Source organism: Carettochelys insculpta, chromosome 15 (assembly GCF_033958435.1).
Source record: "Carettochelys insculpta isolate YL-2023 chromosome 15, ASM3395843v1, whole genome shotgun sequence".
In the NCBI taxonomy this organism is placed as follows: domain Eukaryota; kingdom Metazoa; phylum Chordata; order Testudines; family Carettochelyidae; genus Carettochelys; species Carettochelys insculpta.
Window position 1 is genome coordinate 1,715,560 of NC_134151.1, and position 19,094 is coordinate 1,734,653.

Below are 19,094 nucleotides of genomic sequence, written 5' to 3' on the forward strand. Positions count from 1 at the left end.
CCAACGTTTTGCCTGACTTCAATGGGAGCTACATTTCCTCTGCTTCCTGGAAACAAATGATTTAAGTAACAGGACAGGCTTGCAGCAGGTACTTTTCCATACGCTCTTCCTCTCCACCTGCCAGCAATGGAATTGGATTCCATGGCCATGTGCCACAGACACTTTGCACTCTTTATATCCTAGTTCCTGAATACATGGGCCACCAGTCCTCACATCCAGGACAGACTGGGCCACCCACCAGACCCCAGCACACGCCATTAGAAACCATCACTGTTACACAAGTTCACTGATGACCTTGTTTTGTAGAACCTGATCCAGCTGCACAGCCACCAATCCTTAGGCTCAAAGGACAACAAACGCAGTCTAAAGCGATTTTTAAAAATTGTTTTTATTACTGTTATGGGCATCAGAAACTCAATTTCAAAAACTTTGTAAACAACACAGGAAATTACACCATGTTTCCTTTATCTTAAGTGTTATATTTGACAATAGAATTAAAGACAGAAAGAAAAAGATTCATCTTAACTCATTATACACCTCAATGTGTCAAAAATGTATTACTTTTAACTCATTTTGTGTCATACTACTAATGCAATATTTGATCTTCACTTCTACAGTATCTTTTAACCAAGGATCTCAAAATGCTCTATGACTAATAGGTTCAGTTTCACATGATAGGAAAAACTACAATTCTGAAAATACACATTTTACAATATACACAAACCTCAACCTCCAAATCAAATATGCAATAGTATATTGCAGCTAATCAACCTTAATTTAACCAGCTTCTGTTTGTTAATATATCATTGTTTTGTATGTGAAATTCATCCATAATTTTCATTGAACATTTAATGTGTACATTGAAAAGAGGTTGCAGAAAATCAACACACAATTACATAATCATTTTAATAAGGGAGAGTCATAAGAAAGGTGGTTTATGATAAGTTATTTAGGCTATATCTACATGAGAAGCAGCTGACAAATATCAGCGGAGTAGTTGTCTTAGTTTGTATCCACAAAAACGAGAAGTCCTGTGGCACCTTATAGACTAACAAACTTTTTGGAGCATAAGCTTGTGTGGGCAAATACCCACTTCAGCAGATGAAATGAGTATTTGCTCACAACAGCTTGTGCTCCAAAAAAATGTGTTAGCCTTTAAGGTGCCACAGGACTTCTCATTGTTTTCATAAGAAGCATCTGTCAACAAAAGTGACTGTCAGAAGGGATTTCCTGGCAAAACTTCTGTCGACAGAGTGCATCTACATATCAAGGTGGATTGCAAGAGCAAGCTACTCTGTTGACAGAGAGCAGCCAGACTGCCCAGCCCTCTCTCGACAGAACAGGTGACCCTCTCTCAACAGAACGGATGACCAAGAGCTTTGCAAGCAGGGCTGCCCACTGAACTGGAAGCCCTGTCTGTTGACAAACGGGCCCTGGAGCATATACACAGCTGCTTTCTTGCCAGAATACTGCTCAGAGAGGTGATATACCTGAACGGAGAGAGGTATAATGCTGCCAGCAGATGTGCTGGGTTTTGTTGACAAACTGTCAACAAAAAGTATTTTGTGTGTAGACACTCCACCTTTTTTTCTGACAAAAGCCTAGTTTTGCCAGAAAAAGCCTCTGGTGTAAACATAGCCTTAATATTTAGGTTTGACTTATTATGTTTTCTTTATATCTAGATAAAGTAGAATTTGCTAAGCTCTAGTGATCAGAATAAACTAAGGCCTAGACAGAATCTATAAAGAAAGCATGCTGTATGAGCTCTTGGTCATCTTCAACAGCCATACCACAAATGCAAAGATCTACGCGAAATACCTACAAACTAGGAATAAACAGCTACATAATATAGAAATTCATATCCTTGGTCTCTTACAGAAAGGGTCTGTACCTTCTCGCAGGCTTGCTGGAGGGTGACAAACCTCTTGACTCTCAATTCTTATTTACGGTGTCTGATAGTTGAACAGAGGAGAGTTTGTTGTTCTCATCTATTGGTAGGAAAGCCAATTGTTTTGACCACAGTCCTCATTTATCCCTATCACCTTGTTAACAATAAAGCCTGCACCTGAAGTTCTTGGTATGGAGTCTTCAGAGACAGCAGCTCTGCCCTGTAAACAATACAGAATGATGGGGTGTCATTATCGGTTGGTATGAAGAACAGGGGCATTACTGTGCATCGGAGGACATGCAATCTGGTGGCAGCTTACAGAACTATGGCTGAGATACCATTCTATTTATGTCAGTGGAAATTTTGTCATTTATTGCAATGGGAGCAGGATCTCTCCTGTACCTACCACTTATAGCACAAATGCTCGTATCTGAGCAAATCCAAAAGGATGCCACCCTGTCTCTATATAACTTACAGAGACATTTTACAATGTAAACATTCAGAAGTAAATCTATATGATAAGCCAAATCCACTTCTTTGTGTTTCCAGTTGTATTGCTGTTTCCAAAAACCATATGGAGCATCTGACATTCCTGGTGAGGGGCTTGCAATTACAAATTTGGAAAATCTTTATGGTAATTTAGGTGACTGTTTCAAAAAAGATCATTATCTTGCTGCTTGTTGAAGCAAGAATGTTCAAGTGTTCTCATTGGTTCTGTGAGCCCAGTTCCAGACCTCTTGGGCCTCGTGTTCAGAACTGTTTACTATCCAGAGCTCCCACTTAGCACAATGGGAGACAGGAGTTCTCAAAAGCCCTAAAAAACCAGGATCTGAGTGTCTCATACTGGGCACCAAAATGCAGGCTTCCAAATTCTGAGCCAATTGTATACACTTTGGCCAGGAGCATTAGCAGTAATAATAAGCAACTAGAGGCGGCTTCATTTCTTAAACTAGATTAGTCAGAGTTAAAAATAACTTGTTTTTGACAAATCATTAATTAACTGTTGGTTCATACTTCTGGCAGGAACGCTGAGTAACCGTTATAAGGCGCCACCTTAAACTGGGATTTTGTTGAAGATCAGGGCTGTCAAAGTGGCAGATGATCAGACGGTGCAACTTTGGAATCTCCTCACCATTTACTTCAGAGGTGACGTCCATTTACATCAACTGGCACACCAATGCCTTTGCTATTAGTTTTGTATTCGTTGTTACAGCTCAGGAAGGGGAAGTCCAAGATCACTTTTGGAGCACTCTGCCATTGGATTATTAGGCATGCAAATCCAGATCGTTCTATCGGAAAAATTACTGTAATCAAATATTTCGTTAACTATGGTGATCTCCAGCTTATCTTTGGGTAATAATAAGGAATGATCATTTATTCTAAAATGTCTCTGGGGCTATCTTTTACTGTCACAGATAGTGATCTCAGTTTGAATTAATTCAGAGTTCATGGCAGTACATTAAGAACTCTAAAACCGTCAATTCATTTTATAGAAAAATATATGTCATTATATCTATAATTCTGAATAGCTATACACATATTCAATAATAACATAAAACAACAATAATAACTTCACCAATTAGCCATTACTAACAGTCACAAAACTTCAAGTTCCTAGATTCAAAACACGTGATGTAACTGGTGTCCCAAAATTATTCTCAGATAAGGAATTCTATGTGAAATATTGCTGACTCATAGTAACACTTTGTCTCTTGGGGCCAGGACACACTGTAAAGTCTTTGCAAACTCTGGGTCCATAAACCTCATTTTAGTTGTATCCATTGTCCAGAAAGTGAAGAGCAAGAATTAAGGCAACACTTACTCTTGAGCTGACCTTCTATACTTACTACAGATCAGATGACCCTTCCCCTTCGTTTGGTGAAAGAGAGAAGAAAACAATGGAATTTGGACACTGAAGATAGAACGTGGGGTATTGGTCACACCATAGTCCTCCACCTTTAGAGCTAATTCTAATGCCTGCTTCCCTCCTGAACCAGCAGAAACACTTCAAGCAAGAACATCATGAGGTAACTGTTCTACCAGATTTGGCTTCCGAATGTCCTCTGTCCACATAGAAAGGTGGGAGAGAAACTGATAACAAGAACATGGGGACGTCCTCTCTGAGGTGTCAGATTTCTCGCTCTCTCTCTCTGACGCACACACCCTGATCCACACGTGTTCTGTGTGCACTTTCCCCTTCTCCTGCAACACTCTCCCCACCTGAGAAGAAGATTGGTAGCTCTCTTCATGAACTGGAATCTCCCAGGCCCTCTCTTCATGTAGGTTTGCCTCCAGAAAGTATAAAATGAGCCAATGCCACATCACCCCAGAGAACATAAGTATTACTCAGGAAGAAGTGTAATGTCAGGGGATTGTTTGGATACCATTCCTGTGTGTTACGATACAAACACTGAACACATTCCATTTCATAATTAAAAAGATTAATACAGTTACTAATTCCCATGGGCTATAAACTTCCATCCAATAAACCCCAAACCAACATCCAAGGGGTACCAAAACCTGCTTTTTTATATTGACTTATACCTCTTCCCACCATCAGTTGCACCAGTGGGAGTTTCTCAGCAGCTGCAGACCTGACCCTTTATTTTTAGTATTGTTGGACAAGTTACTAGCCAGTGGTATTTCTACACATCCGCAGTCAGACACCACTTCCGCACTCTGATTTTCCTTCATTGTCCTAGATTTTTGCCTCTCCTGGACTCTGCAACATATGACATTGTTCACTCATTTCACACACACTTGCCTATAAAAATCCAGCTGACCCCAACTGTGCCTGGTATGTAGAGAATCATGGAACCATAGAACACTAGAACTGGAAGGGATGTCAAAAGGTCATTGAGTTCAGTTCCCTGCCCTCTCGGGGGGACCAAGCACTGTCTAGACCACCCCGATAGGTATCTTGCTAACCTGCTCTTGAAAGTCTCCAGTGAGAGAGATTCCACAACCTCCCTAGGCAATCTATAATCACTCGGACAATTAAGAAGTTTTTCCAGAGTCCAGCCTAATCCTCCCTTGCTGCAGTTTAAGCCCATTGCTCCTTGTTCTATCCTCGGAGGCTAATGAGAACAATTTTTCTTCCTCCTCCTTGTAACCCTCTTTAAGGTACTTGGAAACTGCTATCATGTCTCATCTAAGTCTTCTCTCTTCTAAACTAAACGAGCCCAGTTCTTTCAGTCTTCCCTCATAGCTCATGTTCTCTAGACCTTTAATCATTTTTGTTGCTGTTCTCTGGACCTTCTCCAATTTCTCCATATCTTCCTTGAAATGCGGTGCCCAGAACTGGACACAATACACCAACTGAGGCCTAATGAGCACTGAATAGAACAGAAGAATGACATCTTGTGTCTTGCTCACAACACTCCTGTTAATACACCCCAGAACCATGTTTGCATTTTTGCAACAGCATCACACTGTTGACTCACATTTAGCTTGTGGTCCACTATGACCCCTAAATCCCTCGCCACAGTGCTCCTTCCTAGATGGTCATTTCCCATTCTATATGTACGAAGCTGATTGTTCCTTCTTAAGTGGGGTATTTTGCATTTATCCTTATGAAACTTCATCCTTTTTACCTCAGATCATTTCTCCAGGCAGTCCAGATAATTCTGAATTATGACCCTATCTTCCAAAGCAGTTGCAATCTCTCCCATCTTGGTATCATCTGCAAACTTAATAAATGTACTGTCTATGCCAATATCTAAATCGATGATGAAGATATTGAATAGAACCAGTCCTAAAACAGATCCCTTCAGAGCCCCACTTGTTATGCCCTTCCAGCATGACTGCAAACCATTAATAACTACTCTTTGAGAACAGTTATCCAGCCATTTATGCACCCACCTTATAGTGGCCCCTTCTAAGTTGTATTTGCTAAGCTGATTGATAAGAAGATCATGCGAGACTGTGTCAAATGCCTTGCTAAAGTCTAGGTATACCACATCAACCACTTCTCCCTTATCCATGAGATTTGTTATCCTGTCAAAAAAGCTATCAGATAGTTCTGGCATGTTTTTTTCTTTACAAATCCATGCTGGCCGGTACCTACCACCTTACTTTCTTCCAGATGTTTGCAGATGAATTCCTTAATTATTTGCTCCATTATCTTTGTTGGCACAAAAGCTAAACTGACTGATCTGTAGTTTCCTGGGTTGTTCTTTTTTTTCCTTTTTATATTACAACATCCACATTGACTGCCATGAGTACATAAACCCATGAACCTCTAACTGATGGTGGCCACTTCCACACAGCCTTGGTCTTCAGCCCCGCTGCCAGCAGAATTATGCTAAACTGATTTCTGGAAACTGCAAATGGCTTCCATTTGCATAATCATGCAGCTAATTAGCATAGCTGTGCACAATTTCCCGCTCAGCAGAGCATGGTGCCAGCAGTAAATATGCTGGGTGGACGTGCCTCTGCTGGCTAAACCCCCCTCTGTCACCAGTCCCTTATACCATAGGGCCCCCTCTCTGAAATATTGAAAACAGTTAGATAATTCAGAGGTTAATAAGTACTTAATAAATAACATCCAAACTATTTTTTTGACAAACTTCACTCTGTCTTGGTACATATCACAGACAACACAAGATCAGAACTGAGATGGCAAACTCTCTTCTGCACCATTACTAGAGTAAAACTTGAACAAAACATTTGACTATAAAGAGAAAAACTCCTAGACACAAAGGCCATGGTTACATTGAGCCAAACTGCCAGCAGCAGTATGCAAATGAGCAGTCTCAAAAATGGAAATTGCCACTCATTTGCATATTTGCTTGCTGGCACAAAAAAGCAGTGTAAAAGTGGTTCTGCTGGTGACATACGCCTCTTTGTCAGCAGCTTCGGGCTACAGTTACATGACAGCCATCTGTCTACAGAAGTTACTGTCTGAAGAGCTCTTCTGACAAAACTTGGGTTGACACACTGCATCTACATATAAAAGTGATCTATCTTTTGATTTGCTTTATTGACCAAATGGCCCCCTAGAGAGGCTACACAGCTTTTTTGTTAACAGTTTCTGTTGACAAAACGCATCTGTGTGCGCACCCGCCACAAAGCTTCTCGACAAAACCCTGGTTTTGTCGACAAAACTTGCTAGTGTAACCACAGTTTATTATGCCTAACTTTCTCAGGCATAAAAGGCTGTCCACAAATGGGGCAGAGGAGGGGAAGGGAGTTCCACCGAAAGAACCACGTTTAGACTGTTTTGTTTACTGCCAGTAGCAGCCTCTGCCAGCAAGAAATATGCTAATGAGCCCTACTTCCATTTCCAATACCCCTAATTCCATTCTACTGCCCGCAGTTCAGGTCACCAGACCCTTAGCCAAATATATTCTAAATATTTCGAAATATCCCAGGCAATTACTTTTCAGTCCAGTAAACACAAACTCATTCAAGCAAAGCGTTAATGTGAGTCAACAAAACTCAACACTCACCCTTCTAGGAGCGTCTTCCTCTTCCTTCACCCGGGAGCTGAGCTGAGAGCCGAGAACGGGCCCCCCCGCAGCGCTGCGCTCGGCCGCCACAGGCGGGAACAGCGGCCGCAGAAATTTAAACTCGCTCGCGCCGGACCCCGCGCTCAGGCAAACCTCAGAACAAGACGACTCAGGCAGAGTCCCGGCGCCGCTCGGCTCCGCGGGGTTCCCGCCCAACTGGGGCGCGCACCACATCTTCCGGGACGCTGCAACGTACCGCTCGGGGCCGCGCCTGGCCTTGCACAGCCGGATGCCCACAGCTGACACCACGGACACCACCAGAAGGAAGGAAATGAAGGACAAAGCAATGACCAGCCACAGGGTGAGCGAGTCCTGCGGCTCCTGCTCCGGGGGCGCAGCCACCAGCTGCACGTGGGCCTCCGAGAACCCATCCACCAGCAGCACCTGCAGCGTCGCGCTGCTCGACCGGGCCGGCTCGCCGTTGTCTCGCACCACCACCACGAGCTTCTGTTTCACCGCGTCCGGCGGGCTCGCTACAGGACGCCTGGTTCTCACCTCCCCGCTCTGCACACCCACGGCGAACAGACCCGGCTCCGTGGCCTTCAGCAGCTGGTACGAAAGCCACGAATTCTGACCCGCGTCTTCATCCACAGCCACCACCTTGGTCACCAGGTAACCCGCCCCCGCCCAGCGGGGCACCAGCTCCGCCCCGGGGGAGCTGCTGTTCTGCAGAGGGCACAGGAGGAACGGGGCGTTGTCGTTTGCGTCAAGCACCGCCACGCGGACGGTCACTTCAGCGCTCAGCGGAGGGGACCCGCCGTCCGACGCTCGCACCCGCACCTCGAACTCCCTCCTTTCCTCGTAGTCCAGAGAGCGCAGCGCGTACACCTGCCCGCTCTCCGCGTTGATGGAGAACGGCAGCTCGCCCCCGGCCCCGGCCACCGCCGAGTACCTCACCTGGCCGTTCTGCTCCGCGTCTACGTCCGCGGCCTGGACCCTCCCGATCAGCAGCCCCGGCACGTTGTTCTCCTGCACACGCAGCACGTACGACGCCTCTGCGAACACCGGCGGGTTGTCATTCACATCCGACACCCGCACACGGATCTCCCGCACTGACGACAGCCTCGGAGCGCCCCAGTCCCTCGCGGCGATGCTCACCTTGTACTCGGACACCTTCTCTCGGTCCAGGGGCTCTTGGGTCACCACCTGGTAATAGTTCTCCAGGCTCCACTTCAAAGCGAACGGCACCTGGCCCTCAATCGAGCAGCTTGTTCGCCCGTTCTCCCCGGAGTCTCGGTCTCTCACGCTGATCAGGGCCACCGCTGTCCCCGGCGCCGAGTCCTCGGCGATGGTGCTGCTCACGGAGGTCACTGTCACCTCCGGAGCGTTGTCGTTCGTGTCTTGGATCTCCACCACCACTTTGCAGTGCGCAGAGAGACCCCCGCCGTCAGTGGCCTGGATATTCAGCTCGTAACTGCTTCTTTCTTCATAGTCAACCAACCCCAGCACAGTGATTTCACCCGATGCCGGATGTAGTTGGAATAACTCGATAACTTTTTCAGCCACCTTCCAGAAGGAATAGGTGATTTCTGCGTTTGAACCTTCGTCCGGATCACTGGCTTCCACCTTCGACACCAAAGTGCCTCTCGCGCTGTTCTCCAGCAGCTGCGCCCTGTACACGGCCTGGCTGAACTGCGGCAAGTTGTCGTTCACGTCCAGCACATCCACGCGCACTTGGGCTGTGCCGGTTCTCTGCGGAACGCCCCCATCGGCAGCGCTGAGAATCAGCACCAACTGCGCCTGCGCCTCGCGATCTAACGCTTTCTGCAGCACAAGCTCCGGGTATTTACCGCCGTCCGCGCGGGTTTGCACCTCCAGGCGGAAGTGCTCGTTGGAGCTGATCGCGTAGCTCTGGATGCCGTTTGCTCCCGCGTCCGGATCTTGGGCTTCTTCTAATGGGAAGCGGGTGTTTACGGGGATCTGTTCGGGTATTTTTAACAGGAATTCTGCGGCAGGGAACTGCGGGGAATTGTCGTTCACATCTTCGACCCGCACCTCCACGCGGTGCAGCTCCAGGGGGTTTTCCAGCACCAGCTCCAGCTGCAGCAAACACGGCTCCCGCTGCCCGCACAGACCCTCACGGTCCATTTTCTCCTTCACTCGCACATCCCCGGAGCGCCGGTCCAGCTCCAAATACCGATCGGCCCCTTTCCACACCAGCCGCGCCCCGCCGGCGGACAAGCGCCCCGCAGGCACCTGCAGATCCTTGGCCACGTTCGCAACCAGCCACCCGCTTTTCTTCTCCTCGGCCACAGAGTAGCGCAGCGGCTCGGCCCCCGCCACACACACCCACAGACCCACACACAGGCACACAACCTGCCTTCTCCTGCACCGAGCCGCCATTGCCACCGCCCTGCCCAGCTCCGAGACCAAACACGGGCCTCTCCGCACAGCCGCGACAGCCGCTCCCGGAGCGTCCTCCCGGGAACCGCTTTCTGCTCCGCCCCGACTCAGGCTGCAGCGATTCCAGCCGCCCGCTCCCCGCAATCCTTCCTCACCCGCCCGGCGCACAGCTCGCGGCTTCTGCGGCGGTCAGACGCCCGAGCGCAGCTCCCCGCCCAGCGCGGCTGGGCTCCTCACAGCCTCTTCCGCAGCCTCGGCTTTGCCAATGGCGCCACCTCGTGGCTCCGCTAACATAAGGCAGCCCGTGATTTTAAAGTGACGATTTGTTGCGTGCCATTAATACCTGCGTGGCAAATATTTCCCTACGCTGTATAAATCGTGCTAATAACATTCCACGGCAAGAACGGTCTGATCGTCAAAAAGGTTATTCAGCGTTTGGACTGCGTAGGGTTGCAAACATTCGAAAACAACTGAACTGTTATTCTTCCACACCCTATTGTCTACTCTGACCTTCCAGTAACCTTATTTCTCGCAGCTAGGTAAGTAAACGAGTCACTAGAATTGAATCACCTCTGCCACCGCTTCTCTCCAGGAAGTCACCGATAGTTTGGAAATCTCAAAGTATCCATTCCCTGGCTGTTTGGCGCCCAAAAGACAAACCAGGAAACGGGGGACGAATAAGCTAAAAATAAGGAATGATACACCACGCGGTTCAGGCACTCAAATAACTATTTGTTGGGAAGCGGTCCAGTACTGGTCTGTACACAGTCATGCGAAAACTTGTTGCTCTCTTGGCAACTGCGAGAAACAGACTAGTAACTGGCTACCCATTTTCTTGTCTGATCTACTTCATGGTAGTACAGGCCAAACAGAAAAAAAAAACAAAAAACAAAACAAACAAACAAACAAAAAGCAATTGAAGCCAAAGAGACTAATTAGTTAATAATTAATATCCCACCACATTCCTCTTCCGCGGTTATGTCACTGAATTGCAGAAGGGTGTCCGCAATCCCGCCCAGTAGCAGTAAATCGGGTCTCCCGGGGGCGCGTGGGGACAGTGAACATTGTCTTCAACGATCTTTAGCTTTCCTCAAAGGAGTGAGGCTCTCCCACTGTTAGCGGTCTCGGGGGTTTCCCTGGCGGACCTAAACGACAGATCTGGGTCGGTGGCCTTCAGCAGTTGGCAGGAAAGCCAAGAATTAGAACCAGAATCTCGATCTGTGGGCCCCGCGCTGGTGAGACGGTGCCTGATGTCTTTGTTCTGCCAAGCAGCTTATGAAATGGGCAGATGATGCTCCGAAAACGGTACGAAATGGAGAGGCCGCTCTCATTTTAATCGACAAGAATTTAGCAATGACTGGCTGCCTGGGAAAAGCCGCTGGAGGCTATAGGCTGCCCCTATGTCACCGGTAGACATGGAACAGGGGCCCTTCTCTTATGTGCTGATTGCTGTGAGTTCACAAACTGCAGAAACTGTAAAATGACGCATGTAAGTACACATGGCCTCTTCCTCCTATGAGTACCTCAGTCATGAAACCTCGGCCTCTGCCGGCTTCTCACAAGGGGAAGGGTGACAAGCACATATCAAGCGCAGTCTACATTGTCCTCACATACTTCTGTTTAATGTTTCTCCCTTTTCTCCTTTCACATTGGCGCACTATCCCCGCAACTTCCTTCTCATTCCCATTACTGTCGGAAAACACAAACGAAGAAGCAAAAACAGACTCCGATTCTTTGCAACATTTCAGATTCCACAGACCGTTCTGCAGGAGCTTCGAAATAAGGCACATACTTCACCGGCGGCTGAGTTATTGAAAACACCCAAAAGCAATTACTTTTTAAATGTTCCATCGAGAACCGTTAGCCTTCCTCTGCAAAAATCCCCAGCTCTGCACAAAGACCAACAGCAAAGTTTCTTAGCTGCCCTGTCAGAGAGGAAAATCGCACGGGAACACATTACGAAGCGTTCTTAACAGAAGTGTGTCACCTCGAAAAGCAGGCACGGGGAAAACATAAAGCACGGAAAAGCAAATCCCCACAAAATCCCCTAGACTCTTCCGGAGGTGAGCTCAGGCGGTCTCCGCACCACAGAGCTTTGTGGAAAAAAGCTGTGAGGATTCCAGGAACTGCCCCTGCCCCTCCACATTTCGCTTCTGATTGTCATCCGGACACATTCGCAGACGACGCGCTTTCATGGACACAGACAGAGGTGCACCGGGGGACCCATCCCACTGGGCAACTGCCTAGGGGGTGCTTTGGAAGTGTACACCGTGAGCAGACAGCAGGGATGGGAACACGGGACGCAGGTCTACCAGCCTCTTCTCTACGGCCGTGTCCGAACAGATTGACAGGCCTGTGAAACTCAGGTAAATGTGGGAAGGGGGTAGAACGGGAAGCTGCGACAGGAACCTGGGGGGAGGGGACAGAAAGCCCGTCTTGGTCTTGGAAAACAATGTGTGGGTAAGTTCTGTAAGTTCACACACAGCCTAGGAACTGCTCAGGAGGGAGAAAGGCAATAGCCCTCCCCGCACACACCGGCCACGTGTTCTGCACACAACATCCCCTCATCGTCTTCCGCCCCAAACACGAACTCACCGAGCGCGGGGCTGGGTTCCCACCGCCGGGCAGAGCAGCGTTGCCTGTTAGCAGCTCTGACCCGCTCCGACGTCATCTTCAGAAAAAAAATCAAAGGGTGGAAAAATACAAGTAGAGAAAACGCAGCACTCACCTCTGGCGGCGATTCCTCCGCGCCCTTCACCCGGGAGCTGAGCTGAGAGACGAGAACGGGCCCCCCCGCAGCGCTGCGCTCGGCCGCCACAGGCGGGAACAGCGGCCGCAGAAATTTAAACTCGCTCGCGCCAGACCCCGCGCTCAGGCAAACCTCAGAACAAGACGACTCAGGCAGAGTCCCGGCGCCGCTCGGCTCCGCGGGGTTCCCGCCCAACTGGGGCGCGACCCACATCTTCCGGGACGCTGCAACGTACCGCTCGGGGCCGCGCCTGGCCTTGCACAGCCGCATGCCCACAGCTGACACCACGGACACCACCAGGAGGAAGGAAATGAAGGACAAAGCAATGACCAGCCACAGGGTGAGCGAGTCCTGCGGCTCCTGCTCCGGGGGCGCAGCCACCAGCTGCACGTGGGCCTCCGAGAACCCATCCACCAGCAGCACCTGCAGCGTCGCGCTGCTCGACCGGGCCGGCTCGCCGTTGTCTCGCACCACCACCACGAGCTTCTGTTTCACCGCGTCCGGCGGGCTCGCTACAGGACGCCTGGTTCTCACCTCCCCGCTCTGCACACCCACGGCGAACAGACCCGGCTCCGTGGCCGTCAGCAGCTGGTACGAAAGCCACGAATTCTGACCCGCGTCTTCATCCACAGCCACCACCTTGGTCACCAGGTAACCCGCCCCCGCCCAGCGGGGCACCAGCTCCGCCCCGGGGGAGCTGCTGTTCTGCAGAGGGCACAGGAGGAACGGGGCGTTGTCGTTTGCGTCAAGCACCGCCACGCGGACGGTCACTTCAGCGCTCAGCGCAGGAGACCCGCCGTCCGACGCTCGCACCCGCACCTCGAACTCCCTCCTTTCCTCGTAGTCCAGAGAGCGCAGCGCGTACACCTGCCCGCTCTCCGCGTTGATGGAGAACGGCAGCTCGCCCCCGGCCCCGGCCACCGCCGAGTACCTCACCTGGCCGTTCTGCTCCGCGTCTACGTCCGCGGCCTGGACCCTCCCGATCAGCAGCCCCGGCACGTTGTTCTCCTGCACACGCAGCACGTACGACGCCTCTGCGAACACCGGCGGGTTGTCATTCACATCCGACACCCGCACACGGATCTCCCGCACTGACGACAGCCTCGGAGCGCCCCAGTCCCTCGCGGCGATGCTCACCTTGTACTCGGACACCTTCTCTCGGTCCAGGGGCTCTTGGGTCACCACCTGGTAATAGTTCTCCAGGCTCCACTTCAAAGCGAACGGCACCTGGCCCTCAATCGAGCAGCTTGTTCGCCCGTTCTCCCCGGAGTCTCGGTCTCTCACGCTGATCAGGGCCACCGCTGTCCCCGGCGGCGAGTCCTCGGCGATGGTGCTGCTCACGGAGGTCACTGTCACCTCCGGAGCGTTGTCGTTCGTGTCCTGGATCTCCACCACCACTTTGCAGAGCGCAGAGAGACCCCCGCCGTCAGTGGCCTCAATTTCTATTTCATACATCGCTGCGTCTTCAAAATCTATTGTCCCCAGCACACTGAGTTCCCCACTGGTCGGATGGAGCTGGAATAACTCGGGGACTCTGGCTGGCACCTGCCCGTAGGAATAGGTGATTTCTGCGTTTGAACCTTCGTCCGGATCACTGGCTTCCACCTTCGCCACCAAAGTGCCTCTCGCGCTGTTCTCCAGCAGCTGCGCCCTGTACACGGCCTGGCTGAACTGCGGCAAGTTGTCGTTCGCGTCCAGCACATCCACGCGGACTTGGGCTGTGCCGGTTCTCTGCGGAACGCCCCCATCGGCAGCGCTGAGAATCAGCACCAACTGCGCCTGCGCCTCGCGATCTAACGCTTTCTGCAGCACAAGCTCCGGGTATTTACCGCCGTCCGCGCGGGTTTGCACCTCCAGGCGGAAGTGCTCGTTAGAGCTGATCGCGTAGCTCTGGATGCCGTTTGCTCCCGCGTCCGGATCTTGGGCTCTTTGTAGGGAAAAGCGGGTGTTTACGGGGACCTGTTCGGGTATTTTAAATACAAATTCATTTTTAGAGAACTGGGGAGAATTGTCGTTCACATCTTCGACCCGCACCTCCACGCGGTGCAGCTCCAGGGGGTTTTCCAGCACCAGCTCCAGCTGCAGCAAACACGGCTCCCGCTGCCCGCACAGACCCTCACGGTCCATTTTCTCCTTCACTCGCACATCCCCGGAGCGCCGGTCCAGCTCCAAATACCGATCGGCCCCTTTCCACACCAGCCGCGCCCCGCCGGCGGACAAGCGCCCCGCAGGCACCTGCAGATCCTTGGCCACGTTCGCAACCAGCCACCCGCTTTTCTTCTCCTCGGCCACAGAGTAGCGCAGCGGCTCGGCCCCCGCCACACACACCCACAGACCCACACACAGGCACACAACCTGCCTTCTCCTGCACCGAGCCGCCATTGCCACCGCCCTGCCCAGCTCCGAGACCAAACACGGGCCTCTCCGCACAGCCGCGACAGCCGCTCCCGGAGCGTCCTCCCGGGAACCGCTTTCTGCTCCGCCCCGACTCAGGCTGCAGCGATTCCAGCCGCCCGCTCCCCGCAAGCCTTCCTCACCCGCCCGGCGCACAGCTCGCGGCTTCTGCGGCGGTCAGACGCCCGAGCGCAGCTCCCCGCCCCGCGCGGCTGGGCTAGTCACAGCCTCGTCCGCAGCCTCGGCTTTGCCAATGGCGCCACCTCGTGGCTCCGCTAACATAAGGCAGCCTCTGACGTTTAGATTTTTCAATTTGCTTTGTGCAGTTATGATCTGCAGGGCAACGATTTCTGTGTTTGGTGTAAATTCTCGTTACTAATGTGATAGGAATTTGTGAGATGTTACGGAAGGTTATTACCCTCCGGAACCAAGAGAGGGGCATTATTAAAGATTGAAATGAATTGCTATTCTTCCACACCACATTTCCCTCTCTCTGTTCCCAGGATCTTTCTTCCCCGCAGCTGGCTACGCAAAGGAGTAACGAAAAGTCCTTCACATCCGCCTCCGCTTCCCTTTTGTCCAGGTACTCACCGAGAGCTTGGAAATCTCTAGTTCTAGGGGTCCCTGACTTATTACCGTTGCTCAAAGGGAAATTAGGAGACTGGGGCCTAGTAAAGTAGAAGGAACTAGCGTCAGGGAAGTAGCCTCAGTCTGTTTCTACAAAGCACTAAGGGGTCCTTTGGCAAGTTAAACAATCACCGATTGATTTGGCCGTATACTTTCGTAGATAAAGAACACTTGGTCAGATGCATCTGAGAAAGTGGTAGTAGTAGGCATCCTTCCATCCCAAGGGATCACGAGTTTGCGCCCCAGTTGGGCTGATTCGAGCAGCATCTCCTGTGGCTGTGCAATCCAATGCGGGAGTGGCAGTCCTTTCTGCACTGTGATCGGCAGTAGGCAGATGTTGCTTTCGTACCATGGGCAAGGATCTTCCTCAGGGCTCTCCTGTCTTCCGGGTCCTTCACCAAGGTAGTTTCATATATAACAAGAGCTTCTTTCACTCCGTTTCCAGGCATGCCTGTCTGAGGTGAGCAAATGCCAGGTGTTCACACTGATAGAGAGAGCGCTGAGGTCACGCTTGCACGTGTCCTTGTAGCGCAATTTAGGTCACCCTTTCGGCCTCTTTCCAGACGCCAGTTCGCCGAAGAGGAGGTCCTTCGGTATTCGGCCATCCGTCATGCACCAGACATGGCCCAGCCAGCGCATACGCCTCTGTTTGAGAAGGGCGACCATGGAGGCGGTGCCTGACCTCTCAAGCACTGCGCTATTGCGGACCTTGTCCTGCCATAAGATACCCAGTATGCGCCTAAGGCAGCACATGTGGAATGTACTGAGCCGCTGCTCTTGTTTTGAGCGCAAAGTCCATGTTTCACTGGAGTACAGCAGTGTGCTCAAAACACAGGCTGTGTAGACCTGCACCTTGGTGTGTACAGTGAGCTTATTGTTAGCCCATATTCTCTTTGTCAGCCTGGAGAACGTTGTGGCGGCTTTTCCAATGCACTTGTTGATCTCGCTATCAAGTGAAAAGTTGTCCGAGATCGTCGAGCCTAGGTACACGAACTCATGGACGACTTCCAGTTCGTAGTCTAGCACATTGATAGATGGCTCATTACCCTCGTTTTGGCCCATCACCTGGGTCTTCTTTAAGCTGATTCTGAGGCCAAATGCCATACATGCATCCGCAAAGCGAGTTAGGCGTGACTGCAGTCCCTGCTGAGTGTGAGCAGCAATAGCTGCATTGTCAGCAAAAAGGAACCTTCTTCAACGTCAAACCCCAGCACAAAGTTTCATGGCGACACCCAAGAGTGGAACATTGGCACCAGCTTGACCTCATCCTCACCAAACGCAGCCGTTTTGGCAATGTCAGGGTGACACGTAGCTACCACAGCGCAGACTGTGACACTGACCACTTGCTCGTGTGTAGTAAGGTGCACATCCAGCTGTGAAGATTCTTTCGCTCCAAAAAGGAAGGGAGGCGGCACATTGACACTGGCAAGACTCGTGACCCTTCAAAAGTATGTGAGTTTGTCCAAGCACTTGAAGAGGCCTTGCCCCGCCCGGACAACACTGATATCAGCAAGAGATGGGAACAACTACGGGACGCTATCTATAATACTGCCATATCTACATTTGGGAAGAAGACAGTCAAGTCTGCTGATTGGTTTGAAGCCCACACTGAAGTGCTGATGCCCCTGATTGAGAAAAAGAGACAGGCACTGGCTGCATACAGGCCCTCTCCCAGTGTGGTGAACCTGCAGGTGCTCCGGTCTGCTCGGAGTCAAGTGCAGCAGGTTGCTCGGCAGTGTGCCAACGATTACCGGCTCCAACTCTGCTCCAAGACTCAGCAGGCCGCAGACACTGGTAACATGCAAGGAATGTACGATGGGATCAAGTAGGCCATCGGTCCATCACAAAGAAAGACTTCCCCACTTAAGTCGGCCACAGGCGAGGTCTTGAAGGACAGAACCAAGCAGATGGAATGCTGGGTGGAACACTACTCACAGTTGTACACCAGAGAGACCGTAGTTAGAGAGAGAGCCCTGAATGCCATCGAGCCTCTGCCCACCATGACTGAACTCGATGCTGAGCCCACCTTGGAGGAACTCAGCGACGTGCTAAAAGCACTCTTTTCTGGAAAAGCCCCAGGGAAAGACGGTATTCCCCCACAAATCCTCAAATGTGCCAATGGTACCCTAGTTTCAGAGCTGCATGGACTACTTTGCCAATGCTGGAGAGAAGGCAGCGTACCGCAAGATATGAGGGATGCTAACATCGTTACTGTCTACAAGAACATGGGTGACAAAAGCAATTGTAACAACTATCGCAGCATCTCCCTTCTCAGTACCATGGGGAAGCTATTTGCACGTGTTGTTCTCAAGAGGCTCAATGTTCTTGCGGAGAGAGTCTACCCTGAGTCTCAGTGTGGGTTCAGAGCTGAACGGTCCACCATAGACATGGTTTTCTCTGTTAGGCAACTACAAGAAAAGTGCAGGGAGCAGAACAAACCTCTGGATATTGCCTTCATTGACCTGACCAAGGCATTTGACCTCGTCAGCAGAAAAGGTCTGTTCACGATTCTGGCTAAGATCGGCTGTCTCCCAACTCTGCTCAGCGTTGTTAGGGCCTTCCATGAAGGGGACCGTCATATATGACAGATCCACATCCGAACCCTTTGAGATTCTCAGCGGAGTGAAGCAGGGGTGTGTGCTGGCTCCAACACTGTTCAGCATCTTCTTTGCAGCTTTGCTCAAATATGCCTTCCAAACTGCTGCAGAGGGCATCTCTCGCCACATGAGAACAGATTGAGAAAGTGGTATTGATACAAAAAGGCTCATGCTCATATATATACATAAGTTAGTTTTTAAGGTGTCAGATGACTTCTTGCTCATTTTGCCGAAGTCACTCGTGATAAATCTGGGCCTGGTCTACACTCGGGAAGAAAGTTTCTCTCAAATATGCAATTTTAGCTACACCATCAGTATCAACTTTCTTAGCCTGTGTAAATTGGGGTCTTGGATTCCCACCAATGGCCCTTGCGCAGCATATAAGGGTGGAAGTCTAAACACAGAGATATTGATTTTGCTGCATGTATGAAGATACAGCAAAATCAAATTCCGGAAGACAGACCGTGGTAAAGCCATCTTCCCATTAGTATAGCAATACCACTAGAGGTTAAGCAAACACGATATAACTCTATCTCTTGGTGGTCACTTGATATTGAGTAGCATGTCTTCATGTCACCCTGCTATTCCTGAGTCCACTGATGCCCCACCAGCCTCATTCTGGAGTCCCAGGTCTTACCACAGAAGGGGCAGGTGTTGGTAGCTTTTGGAGGGGCATGGGGCAGTTTTTGACACTCTTACAGGCATCTCTTTTACCCCTCTCCTCATCTGTACTGTGACAGGACGTATCAACCTGTCCCACCACCTCACTGATTACCAGTCTCCACCTGGGGATAGTCCTGGGCAAGGCTCTCCCACGCCTTTTCATGTCTGCTGCAGCATGTCCCTATGTCACTTCCTCTGGCCCCAACTCTCTTCTGTCATTCCTTCAACTCTCAAAACAGAGTCTGTTTGGGGAGGTGCTGATCAGACATCTGAACTATGTGACCAGTCCAACTAAGTTGTTGATGAATCATAAGGGCAGTCAG

General features: G+C 50.5%; 1 protein-coding gene across 1 annotated transcript; it reads right to left on the bottom strand.

Moving 5' to 3' along the window:
- Window positions 1–1,124: 1,124 nt before the first annotated feature.
- LOC142021360 (uncharacterized) lies at window positions 1,125–15,622 on the bottom strand. Its single transcript, XM_075010070.1, has 3 exons — window positions 12,470–15,622; window positions 7,339–9,930; window positions 1,125–2,108 (listed from the first exon to the last, which is right to left on the bottom strand). Exons 1-3 carry the CDS (start codon window positions 14,870–14,872, stop codon window positions 1,989–1,991), a joined length of 5,115 nt encoding a protein of 1,704 aa, XP_074866171.1. The 5' UTR covers window positions 14,873–15,622; the 3' UTR covers window positions 1,125–1,988.
- Between the last annotated feature and the right edge of the window lie 3,472 nt (window positions 15,623–19,094).